The following is a 13,168-nucleotide window of genomic DNA, read 5'->3' on the forward strand; positions in this document are numbered from 1 at the left end:
GGGACGCTGGGGTCTCGGGCTGAGGCTGACATACCTCAGGCTTCAGCTCTGATTGGTCCTCGTTTGGAGCAGCTCATGGGTTCATTCCGCCGTTAAGCGCCTCCCCGTTCCTCTAAACTACATTATAATGCAACCAACCTCCCTTTTAACCACAAACCGAATTTGCTTTCATTTAGGCGATATATATTTCTTAAATAGGTTAAAGTCATAGAGATTTTTTTTGTTGTTGGTGGGAATAGCATTTCGCCCTGGAGCGGTGCGCAATGCTATCTCATGCCGACCTCCTGGATGCTCGCCTCGGTGAGTTATCATCACCAAACTCCGGTCTTCAACTCTACTGTAAGCTGGAGGCACTTCTAATCCTAAATCAAGCTCAGAAAATTGTCAATTTGCTTCTTACATCATCTTAATGTGGCTGAAGTGAACTAAACTCGCTTAATTCATTGGAAAAGTAATTATTATTATTATATTACTGCGTAATTTGATTTAACCATTTTCTGAGATACCGTGTGAACGAATTGAATTAAGAGTATTTAAGGAGCAGATTGTAATGTGTGCATGCTGTAGTTGTCTCTGTCAAAGAGCTGCGATCATGTGCTTTTTTATTTCTGCTTTGGTGTTTCTGTTTTTAACCTGGATGCTTAAATGCATGTGCAGCATCATTTTCTACTGGCGCAGAAAATTTGCTTCAACTATTCCTGATTTCTTCCATGTCGCCTGTGTGCAGTTTAAAATGCCTAACCATGTGTTTCCCTCCTGTAGAGAAGGTGTTCACTGTTCAAATCTCACCCGCTCTGCTTGCCTTTGCAGGGATGAAGGATGCCGCGGCGGAGCTCCTGGGCCACAGGGAGGCTCTGAAGTGCAGGCTCGGCGGAGGGGGACCCGACCCGGGCCACTCCGGCGAGCTCGGTCCGGGCTCGGACGGCGTGGAGGGCTCCACGATGCTCCCCGGTGACGATATCAGCGGCGGCGGCGGCGGCGGTGGATCCAACACGGTGCAGGTGAACAGCAAAGATCAGGAGAAGCAGCAGCAGCAGAACAGCAGCAGCAACCCGAACCAGTCCGGAGGACAGCAGTCCCAGAAACAGAAGCGGCACCGGACCCGCTTCACCCCGGCGCAGCTCAACGAGCTGGAGAGGAGCTTCGCCAAAACGCACTACCCAGACATCTTCATGCGGGAGGAGCTGGCTCTGAGGATCGGCCTGACGGAGTCCCGAGTGCAGGTAGGACGCCTGGAAGCACAGCCTGTAGTTTTCATTCACTCATTCATCAACAGTGAGTCATATTGAAAGGTTCAAACAAAACTCAAAACAAGGACTCGTGTTGCGCCTCACATGTGCGTGAAGCAGCAACAAACTGCATGTGCAGGACAAAATTAATTCAAATGACAATTATTAAATGAATGTGTATATTTTCTAAAAAGCTTTATTACGACTAAATCTCCACCAGCTCCAAAAATAAAACCCAATCTGTTCACTGTTGCCATGACAGTAACGAACATGCAGGACCCGGATTATAAATTGAATTAAGTGAAATTAAATTCTCCTAACAGCAGTTTTTTTAATTTACATGTGTGACCGAACATTTCTAACTTATTGTGTTCGCTCTCTGCGTTGCAGGAGCATTGTAACATGTGTGCAAACTAATTTCAATATATTATTTCTAACGCGCCATCGACAAAAAAAATGTCCCTTCTATTTCAAATTAAAATGCATTTTCTTTAACAAAACTGCATTTTATTAAAGATTAGACGTTTCTGATCCTAACCGTCCGTATTCTGGAGAAACTGAAACTAATTTCATTTCTAACATGTTAAATTATATCTGATATTTTTTTTAATCATATCCATCATAACAAAAACACTTTTCATCGTAATTAAATTTTCTTTTACACTGAAATAATTATCTTAAATATAATGCAAAGCAAGATACACGTTATAATGATTTCACTATATAATTAAAATGTATTCTAATATTCACAAACAGTCATAGCTAATCAGTATAAAGACAACAACACACAGGTTGTGTATTATTCTGGTTCAATGCCTTGCCCAATAGAAGTCCATGCTTGAAAACCTCACTCGGATTGGAACCAGCAACCTTGTGGATTATTACTAGACATAACAAGCCTGACACTAGATATTACAGGTTGAGATTTTTTTTTCATCCGTTCACAAATTTATTTGAGACCAGTGAATGAAATTTTTTTTTTTTTACGATGTTAAACTTTTGTATTTTTTATTTTACCCAATATTTTATGTTTATTTGTTTCAGGCCCAGTTGTGGGTGTTTTTCTATGACTTAAGTAAAACCTTATTTCTGAGGGATTTAAAAAACTGGTCCAAATTTTGCGCTCATGTCATTTCATATAATTAGAGGGAACCAGACGATTATCTTTATTACACTCGTTTAATCGCCTCAGATAAAACCGTTATCAACCTCTACATACATTTTAACCTTGTGATCATGAGGGTAAGTCAGCACCATGACTACATCCCATAATACTGTGCGTTGTCTTCGCAGTCTTTAGTCACTTCCAGTTTGCACACTGTAAAAATAATTCCTAAAATATGAGGCACATTAAGGAATGATAGCTGCACCGCCTTATTAACCACGTGGCACATGCACTGGAGCTGCTCACGTGTGAAATAATACCTTAATAACCGTTATTATAAGAGTCACTTCACTTTCTACATAACATTTACATAAAATAAGAATTAGTGTAATGACGCTCATCTGTTGTTATTAGAGGGATGAGAATAAGACGCAGGTCCAGAGTCAGTTTGAGCCAATGCGCCTGTCTCCGCGTCTCCGCGCCGGACGCGCACAGAGCGCGCTCCGTGTCTCTATTTTTAAACAGAATGAGAAATTGTGGTTTTCTTTTCTCCTGAAGTGTCATGTTTCTCGGGCCGGGTTTCACGGCTGGCTACGCGAGCTGGAATAAGAGTGAGATTGTCCCTCTCTTATTACCGAGCCCCACTTTTCTCAACCAAATCTCCACATTAATCATAGACGCCCGCTCGCAAGCAAAACCAGCAGCAGCTCAAGGACCCGGGCGAATAAAGTCCGTTCACCAGCGAGAGCCATTTGTCACAGCGCTAACATTATCTTTATTATCTGACTGCCTGCTTCTTCACTGGCTCCCACCACCACTGTAAAATCCCCGAGGAGCAAACACATGATCTTATATAAATACAAATATAAATATGAATTCTGCACACAAAAAATTAAACCGTTATCAATAAAAAGAAAAACTACTCATCATCTCTACAATGTTGGAATATTGCACACAAATATTAAAGTGGCATGTTTTTTTTTTTTTACAATTATTTTACCAAATCACAAAAGTTCTAAAATTCTACAAAAGCTAAAAAAAATAAAAAATTGTAATAAAATTTGCAGATGTAATATTTTTTGATATGCAAAATCTGTTCTAACTAAATCTGACCTTCGTGGACGTTATTGGATTATTACGCAAAATAGACACGTTATTTATTCAACTCATTTTTAAAATGAATTGTTTTCATATTGTTGATGGGGAACATTTAGAGACCTGAGCAGTGTAAATAGATGGCACCAGCCGATGGGACCCTGGAAAAAAGAAGTAAACATAAATCTGTGTTTTCCAGGAGCTGATTTATTGTTGGTTGTTCACATTATCATGATGATCACGGGCCGATGTCATAACCTTCTTTATGTGCTCTGATAACATGACCTGTCAGTGGCCCAGCAGCCATCACAGCCGCCTCCTCTCACCGTCTCCTCCTCTCTGTCCGCAGGTCTGGTTCCAGAACCGACGCGCCAAGTGGAAGAAGCGCAAGAAGACCACCAACGTGTTCCGCTCTCCGGGCACTCTCCTGCCGACGCACCACGGCCTGCCCCAGTTCCAGTCCGCCGCGGCGGCAGCGGCGGCCATGGGCGACAGCCTCTGCTCCTTCCACGCCAACGACACCCGCTGGGCCACGGCAGGGATGCCCGGCGTGTCTCAGCTGCAGCTCCCGCCTTCTCTGGGTCGCCAGCAGGTCATGGCGCAGTCCCTGTCTCAGTGCAGCCTCGGCGCCGGGCCGCCGCACAACTCCATGGGTCTCTCCAACATGTCGTCCAACGGCGGCGGGCTGCAGACACACCTCTACCAGCCCACGTTCCCCGGGATGGCGTCCTTATCCGGCCCGAACAACGTGACCGGCTCGCCTCAGCTGTGTAGCTCCCCGGACAGTGAGGTCTGGAGAGGGACAAGCATCGCGTCGCTGCGCCGCAAAGCGCTGGAGCACACAGTATCCATGAGCTTCACCTAGTACGAAGAGCTTTTCCTCTGCGTTTAGTTCTTATTCATCCATCCACCGGGAAAAATACAAGCAGGATACTTGTTCACATCACAAAGAGCAGAGCTGTACACCTGGCAGTTTGATTCTCTCCCCTATCACAGACCAGAGGGAGAACTGAAGCTATTTATCAGGCCTCATGGCCTCTATCAAGCATAGGGCTGGTTCTGTTTAAAGCTATAATTTATTATTTCGCATGTAGCCTATGACGACTATTTATTTGTCTATTTAAATTTAACTTATTGGTTTGCTCAGTATATATTTATTTGGCACAGCCCTCGCCTGTTGTTGCGGGGCTCTCGGTGACTGACTGGTTTTTGAAGACAATTTCTGAGGATACCTTGAAATACACAACTGTAGGTGACACATTTCCCCTTTGTTTTTTTTCTCCAAACCTGCTGCACAGCATGCAACTGTGAAGGGCCAAAGGCGCGTGCACGGTGGACGTGTAGAAACAACGTGGAAGTTTAACAGCATGAGCACATGAACGATTCACCAGAAAGAAAGAAGAGAGGGAGGGATGAGGTTGTGGTGGTTTGACAGGAATCAGGACAACATGGAAAGGACTTGACTGCATGTGCTGTCCAGGGCAAAAATAAATAAGTAAATAAACAAATACAAAACGAAGGGACATACTACAAATGACGACACGGAAACTGACTCTAACTATAATCTGTTATATAGGATGTTTTGTGTAGGGGAAGCACTCTCTTCCCATTTGGTCAGTTTGTGATAACTTATGTTTCCAAGAGTTATGTCTGTGCTTATTATCAAATATGACTTTCTTAAATGTTTGAACCATTTTGTTTCATGGACATGTTTATATCAATTCAATGTAAATGATCAAATAAAAATCATTTTCGATTATGTCACACAGCGAATCAAACCTCCTTTCTTGAAAGAAACTTAAAGGCTTTAAAGTGAAAGACTCTGAAAACCATGGAGATATAGGTGAAAGTGCAAGAGTTTATTCAGTCTGTTATAAGGAACAATTAATCCACCAGAAGAGTTTGTGGCTTTAATCCAGTTCAACCAGTTTAAAGCTCCATTTCCAACTAAATAATGAATCTCCTTCCATCTGTGGTTCATCTCCACCATGGAGTTCACCACCAACCAATCATCTCTTCAGTCATGTGGCATCACGTGTCAGATGATCGTCTATAAGTCAAAACAGGGTGACAGTGGTGTGAAGCCATTTTATTTTCCATGCTAAAAATGCACATGCAGCATTAAAAACATCACGTGAATCTTGAGCGTTTTTTAAACAGGACATCATGTCTATGTGTAAGCATCACTGAAATACAATCCTTTGGGGAGTTGGGCAAAGTAAAGGTACGTTTACCTACAATGTTTTTCAATTTGTGCTATTTCTATTCATTAACCTTTGTTACATTTCAGAGGGAAACATTTTCAGATTCTTACTCCACAGTTATCTGAGAGCAGTTAATTGGCAGATGTACAATTTACTGTTTAAAATTAAACAACCCAAAATGAGCATCACCTCAAACTACAACACTAAAAATGCTGCTTCCATGTTAATGCATCAATAAATATAAGAATATAATAATCTAAGAAGGCCTCTTTTTGCATTATGAGTAGTAAGTAAAAAAAAAAGGATAATCGACAGAGAGTCTTCTCACAAAAACATTCAATCCCCTATGACAGATTTGTCAAAGTCAATCAGGACCAAACTGACAAATAAGCATTGGTTAGCCAAAGGTCTCATATTTGCCAAAAGCCTGAAACAAGATGAAGATCCAGTGGCTGAACCTTGCATAACTCTGCTTTATACTCACAGTCCTCTAATTAACATTTATAAGCAGTATATAAACATTTAAACACATTTTAACAAAGCCATATGAAGATATAGCTGAAACATTTCAATATATTAACTAAACATGTATTTTTAATTCTGTTGAATTGAAATTGAATCATTATGATGTTCTGTAGCCTCCACGTTTGAGTGCCCATAAGGAGGAGTTATATACAAGTATATAGACTATTAATAAACACTTGTATCTGCCTACAATCCCATCATAATGTGTAGTAATTTATTAAATCACTGATTCCTGCTCATGAAGTCTGAGCAACTGTTTAATCTCCTAAAACAATGGAATAAAGGATCTTGATGACTTTTCCACAGCTCATTAATTAGTAATAAAACAATGACAAACAGACATGTAGGTGTCACATCTACAACTATGTGGGCTGTAGACTCTGAGCTGAAAATGCTCATATTTCAACACGCCTCACACCATTGTCAGAAATTCTTATTGAATTCTCCAAAGAACTGCTGTGGATCAGGGGGTAGAGCGGGTGATCCACCAGCCAGAAGCTCATTCTGCGTACCGACAGTGATCTTGGGCAGGATTCTGAACTGCTGTGCCGCTAGTACGTGACAGAGAAAGTAGATGTTCATAGATGAAGTGTATAACTGTGTGTGAATGGGTGAATGGAAAAACTGTAGTGTGAAGTGCTCAGTGGTCATCAAGACTAAAGCTCTATCTAGCGGTTTTGTTTTCCTGATTTTTCTGATTCCATCAACTTGACAGTTTTCTGTTGCTGAGGCGCTGCACAGATTCTGTATGTAGGCGTCTATTTGCATTGATTGTTCTCTTTTGTGCGACCCACAGGTTAGTGCGTCATTTTACATTTAAGTCATTGGAGCCAATCCACAATGAAATGTGCTGCACTTTGTGAGGCCTCGAACCCCTCTCTCCCTCTCCTCAGCTGCTCCCGCCCAAATAATGTGAAAGTAATGATGTAATTATATGATTATAATCATGAGGAAAGAGAGACATGGCCGTGGTTTAAATACTGACACATCCTCTTCTGGTCTGTATGAGGGAATGTATTCATTGCTATGAAAGCTCCATCAGCTGTGGCCATTAGGAAGATACAAACAGTGAGAGATTTGTGATGGAAACCCTTTTTTTCCCTCTAATGCCTCAGTCTGCATCGTGGTAAACAAAGCCAGTGTGGCTTGGTTGGCATCAGGGTGTGATAGTAATCAAAGCTTTCTCTTATTTCATTCGTATCACTATATTTATATATTAATATATATACATATATGTGTGTGTGTGTTTAAATTCTCTTTTCAAATGACATAGTTACAGTGATATATATAGCTCCAGAAACTAGTGTTACTAAATGTGAAGAAGTAGATCTGATCCTCAGATGATTTCATTTATTAATTCAATGTCTGTTTCCCTCTCTCTGCGTCAGCCTAGGTTTTAATAAACAGGAACCTCAATGACCCGATATATGGTCCTGAAGCTACATCTCAAGCTGCTGTTCTACTGTCATAATGGTCATAAAGGTACAGACTCAAGGGCAGTTTTGATTTTATGAAAATTAGACCTGATTAGACCAGATAAACTCGATTTTTACAGCTCACTGGTTAAACAAACAGTAAATAGCTGAAAAGGTGAGAATCTTTTCGTTTTTTTGGCATATTTTCTTTTTCAGGCGTATTTTCAACAGCGGAGGTTTTTCATCACGGGTGGACCTATCTATCGGATGGATAGATCTTGTAAAGTAAGGTGTAATTTTTTTTACACACAGGGTTTTTCTTATTGTCAGTTCAGCATCAGGAAAGTCAGATTAAGCTGGAGAGGTGGATGAATTAAACCCTGCATGTGAGGCCTCAAACAGTCGGGTCAAGCAGACTCAATTCGCAAATGGGACATCTGCTCCCTCTGTGCCATGACAGTCGGACAGTTATTGGGGAAAACTGCTGTTCCACTCTCTGGACCAACAACTTGGGAAGTGGTATAAGCAGTTTACTGTCACAGGAATGTAGGAGCCCCCCCACACGAGGTAAATCATGACCACAAGATCGAGGTGGTTTGCTGTTAATGCAGCTGGATGCTGACATATAAAGATTCAATGAAAATCCAAACAAAACAAGTTATTCTAAGTTTCACAGTGCAGGCCATGGTACAGTTTATAATGATTAATGTTTATATAAAGAAAAATAAGCAGATGAAATGAATTAACCGTAAATTAGAGCTGAAAAGTAATGTGAAATTACACTAAGCCTGGTTAATCAGTTTTATCACCACCCTCCTTTGGACTGCGACCTTATATTCCTCTTCATCCTTCTCCTCATCATCAAGAAATAACAACATTTCGTTCATGAATCTTCCACTAACTTACATATTTAGAGAGTAATAAAGGATTATTTTATCTTAGCGCTTCGTATCATATCGTATCGTATCGTATCGTAGCGTAGCGTATCGTATCGTATCGTATCGTATCGTATCGTGCGTATCGTGATCGCGATCGTGACGGACGTATCGTATCGTATCATATCGTATCAGACGTATCGCGTATCGACGAACGTATCGTGATCGGATCGTGATCGTGATCGTGAACGGATCGATCTGATCGTATCGCATCACATCGTATTGTATTGTATCGTATGGTATTGTGTCATAACATTTAATATCGTATCGTATGGTATCGTATGGTATCGTATGGTATCGTATGGTATCGTATGGTATCGTATGGTATCGTATGGTATCGTATGGTATCGTATGGTATCGTATCGCATCACATCGTATTGTATTGTATCGTATGGTACAAAAGGGTTTGTTTGATTACTGGCAAGGCAAGTTTATTTATATAGTACAAATAAACAAGGCAATTCAAAGTGCTTATTAGGAAACCATCAAATTAAGGTTTAAATCTGCATTCAACAATGTTTTTACTTCATCAACATATTAAATAAGTCCTAATATTTAAAATAAGGCAGCTGGTTCTGTCTTACAATGACTGTTAAATCATCCCTGTCAGTGTGCCACATGAAAAATGTTATCCCTCCTTCAGACTTTGCCATTTAGCCCTTTCCTCCTTGAATGGTCAGAATAGAGGGTCACATTTTCTTTGTACTGGACACAGAATGTTGACAGTATCTGTGCCACGTTTGTCTTGTCATCCTCCAATTAATAATGTGTTCTGCAAATCTTAAAAGCCTAAACATAATTTATGTGGCAGAAATATGTTTCTTCTTTCCTTTTTTAGCTTCATGATAATCCCATGAACCCTCAGATTTATTTTGTGACCTTTCAAGATCTCCCTGCTGAAAACTAATGCTTGAGGTGTTTTGGTAAAATATAGTGTATTTGGTAAAAGAAGGATAAACGTTAAACTAAGTGCGGGAACAAGTTCTTTAAAAAAAGCAGAATTTGTGAATGCTGTAGATACAGTAGAGTGAGGGGTGTTCCCGACGTCTGGATGTGTTTATAATCAAGAGGAGGAGATTGGGGGTGGGGAAGCACAGGGATAAAGATTTTTGTAGTCTAACGACAGATGTGAAATAATATTACATAAATGTAATAATTTGTTTCACTATCACCCAGGTTAATTAGTTTGTGAAAATGGGCAACCTATTTCTCATTGGGTAATTTGTCACACACTGACGAGGTAGCCAATCAGTGACCCTGCTGTTGGTGGGATCATTCTCCCAGAATGCTGTGCAGCGAGTGTGTCGTGGAAAATGTGAGAGCGAGCCAATGTTTACCTCCTATTTATTCCACACAAATAAATGAAATCAGTCAATAAACCATCCAAGGGTGAATATGGCTTTCTCTGTCCGGGATTATGAATGAGAGCTCATTAATTTTCCTCTGTGTGTGTGTGGTTGTGGTTGTGTGTATTTGGGTGTGTGTTTGTGAGAGAGAGAGTGAGAGAGAGAGAGAGAGAGAGAGAGAGAGAGAGAGAGAGAGAGAGAGAGAGGGAAAAAATGTGCGTTTTTCTCATTCTTGCATTGGTGCGTGCATATAGTGTGAATTTGTGTTTTTTACAGATTTGTATGAGAGAAAAATATCTGAATGAAATAGTGTGAATTTATATTTATGAATATTAATTAGGCTTCTGCATTATAATCAAATCAATTGCAACTTGATCCCTATATTTGTGATTATCTTAACAAAATGACAATAATAGCTTGACATTTGGGAAATACGCCCTCACATCCCCCTGTGAAATTACCGCCAGCTGGTTAGCTTAGCTTAGCTTAGTCAAAGATGTCTCTGTCCAAAGGTAATGAAATATGTCTAACAGCTCTTCTAAAGTTCACCAGTTGACATGTTGTATCTCATTTGTTTAATTTGTACAGAAATCTATTGATGATTACAGCAACAGTGTTTGATCTGCATCCATCCATCCATCCATCCATCCATCCATCCATCCATCCATCCATCCATCCATCCATCCATCCATCCATCCATCCATCCATCCATCCATCTATCTATGTATGTAGGTATCCTTACATGTATGTATGTGTGTATGTATGTATGTATGTATGTATGTATGTATGTATGTATGTATGTATGTATGTATGTATGTATGTATGTATGTATGTATGTATGTATGTATGTATGTATGTATGTATGTATGTATCTATCTATCTATCTATCTATCTATCTACTATCCATCTATATTCTATCCATCCATCCATCCATCTATTCGTCTATCCATCCATTGGGACACAAATAAAGAGGGGATTTCATACCACCTGATTTGGTGAACTCAGAGTGATGAATTGTCTTATTAACTGCGGCTGAATTTGCTGATACATTGTTCCCTATGAAGACTGTGTAGTTTGCTAACAGCTGTTGGTTTGAGACAAAAAATATGTGATCCAGTACCATGAGTTAAGTGTTAAATACCGCTCTCATGTATGAACAGTAAATATGAATCCATAGCTCCAACATAGCTCAACATAGCTTGGCATAAAGGGATCCCTCTAGGGCCCAGCATGGAGAGTGGGCACGACTACTGCAACATAAATCGGTGTTAATGTGCATGTGAGAATTGTTTTGAGACAGTCATAAAAATGTGAGCCTGCTCTTTGACAGCTCACAGATATCAGTTGCTAAATGTGGCCATAGGTCACCAACACTTTCACCAACACTTTCAACACTTGGTCTTCCAAAGTTTATGTTTCCACTGACTGTCTGAGAAATTGATCAGTTTGGGCAACAGATTCCATTATTACCAAAGGCAAAGACATGTTAGTGGCTCCACATCCACATTATGAATCCAAATTCATGAGAGCTTTAATTTTATTTGACAGGCAGAGTCTAGGAGTGTCCCCGGTGATTGTTATTCCAGATGGCGGCGAGAAAATCCCATTTGAAGGTTTTATTAATTTTCGTTAAAGAATGGAGGAGGTTCGCCGATGCTGTCTTTGCCGTCTCACTGTCGAGGCTGACTGACACCTCGCTGCTCCCTCCATTTGTCATTGTTTGAAAAGGTCTTAATTGTATTACATGCAAATGAAGAGATTTGATTTTTGCCCATTATCTATTCATAAGAGAAAATGAACAGAACATTAGTGGGTCACCAAATGAGGGAGGGAGGAGGAGGGAGAGGAGGGTGGAGAGACAGACAGCGATGATCAGTCAGACGGAGAGGAGGAAGATACAGTGTAGAGGAGAAGTGGCAGGTTTACATTGCTGTCCTGTAGCGGCTCCTGACTTTAGGGATCGTACTAAAACAACAATCCTTCCGCATGTCTGAACTGTGTGAGGGTCTGTATGTGTGTATGTAATAGGTCAAGGTTGATAATTAACCTTTGATGAGTGAAACACTGCGATTACAGTCACACTCACGTGACAAATCAAAGTGACAGAAGCTTGAATGCACTCAGCCCTCCTCCCTGGTCAGCGGTATAACCATCTTCCTCGGGATTCTGTGTCATATATATTCTAATCATACACTTCCCATGTGTTTTCATCAGGGCAAAAGAAAAATCAGACAAGTTTAGAAAATCAGTTTAGGTTTCGTGGGAAATCTTTTTATTATTTCTTATGCTCAATTTCTTTGATCTGTTATCGCTTAGAGTAGTTATTCTCCAAATGAGAGAGAGAAGAAAAAAAGAAATTATCACCCAGCTTTACAACAATCACTGTTTATCCCCACCTCCCACAGGCCTAACATCCCAGATTGATGACAAATGAAAAAAAAGTCGTTATCATAAATCTGAAATAAGAAATTTAGTTCACATGAACACAAAATAATGAATTTATTTAATAATACAACAGTAAGTAACCAAAATGAAGCAAGAAGAGACACAGAATGATTACATACAAATATTCGGTTTGGCTCAGGGAGTATCCTAAAGTAGAGTAGGGTTTTGTTTTGCTTTTTATTTCTACACAATATTTGTTTGTTTTCTGTATCTTCTTACATTTCTTTTCAAACAGTTGGGTAAGTTTCTAATCCTGTTATTTACTCACTTTATAGTTTCTAATCCTGTGATTTATTAACTCCACTTTACAAATTTACTAACCTGAGGAGCCTATTTTATACCGAAGCAATAGTCATTCTGAAACAAAGAAACAAAGGAAGTAAGGAAGAAAAAACTCTTCTCTTCCCACATCAGATCATTCTACTACTACTGTTTAAAACCAACAATCCAGCAGCTGAATTGACTTCACACACAGATTGCGCTGCTGTGAAATTATGAGAAATGAATTCCTTTCAAAGTGTATTGTATTTTATTTGTTGAATTCTTTGCAGAACCACTCTCATTACTTTGGGTGTGAACAACCATGAAAGTGGAGAAGCAGTCTGACAGTTGAACCACTGTTGCAGCTCACCCTGCTCCATGTTGGCAGCTTGACTCTCCTTCAAGTGTGGTCATTCTGAACAGGTATGAACACTTGTGTCGGTGGGTGTGTTTGTATGTCTGCACGAGTCAGGTGTGTTGTAAGCAAACTGAGACCTTCAGACTATTTTTGTCAGGGAATGTTGAACCGAAGAATCTGTAACTGTGAAAATACACATTTATTTTGTGTAACTCCGACACCTGAGGTGCCACGGCTTCACAGGGGAACT

The 13,168-nt window shown here is 40.2% G+C and overlaps 1 protein-coding gene across 1 annotated transcript; it reads left to right on the forward strand.

The window, feature by feature from the left end:
* The first annotated feature begins 263 nt into the window (after positions 1–263).
* On the forward strand, positions 264–4,294 carry otpa (orthopedia homeobox a). Its single transcript, XM_035185176.1, has 3 exons — positions 264–300; positions 811–1,223; positions 3,779–4,294. Exons 1-3 carry the CDS (start codon positions 264–266, stop codon positions 4,292–4,294), a joined length of 966 nt encoding a protein of 321 aa, XP_035041067.1.
* Positions 4,295–13,168: the final 8,874 nt, after the last annotated feature.

Source organism: Hippoglossus stenolepis, chromosome 18 (assembly GCF_022539355.2).
Source record: "Hippoglossus stenolepis isolate QCI-W04-F060 chromosome 18, HSTE1.2, whole genome shotgun sequence".
NCBI lineage: Eukaryota > Metazoa > Chordata > Actinopteri > Pleuronectiformes > Pleuronectidae > Hippoglossus > Hippoglossus stenolepis.

What these genes read in the sequence shown, in the direction of transcription:
- otpa (XM_035185176.1), top strand. Translation starts at nt 264, where the DNA reads ATGCTATCTCATGCCGACCTCCTGGATGCTCGCCTCG. An exon ending in CCTCCTGGATGCTCGCCTCG is followed by an intron (nt 301 to 810) that starts GTGAGTTATCAT and finishes TTGCCTTTGCAG; the next exon opens with GGATGAAGGATGCCGCGGCG. An exon ending in TGACGGAGTCCCGAGTGCAG is followed by an intron (nt 1,224 to 3,778) that starts GTAGGACGCCTG and finishes CTCTGTCCGCAG; the next exon opens with GTCTGGTTCCAGAACCGACG.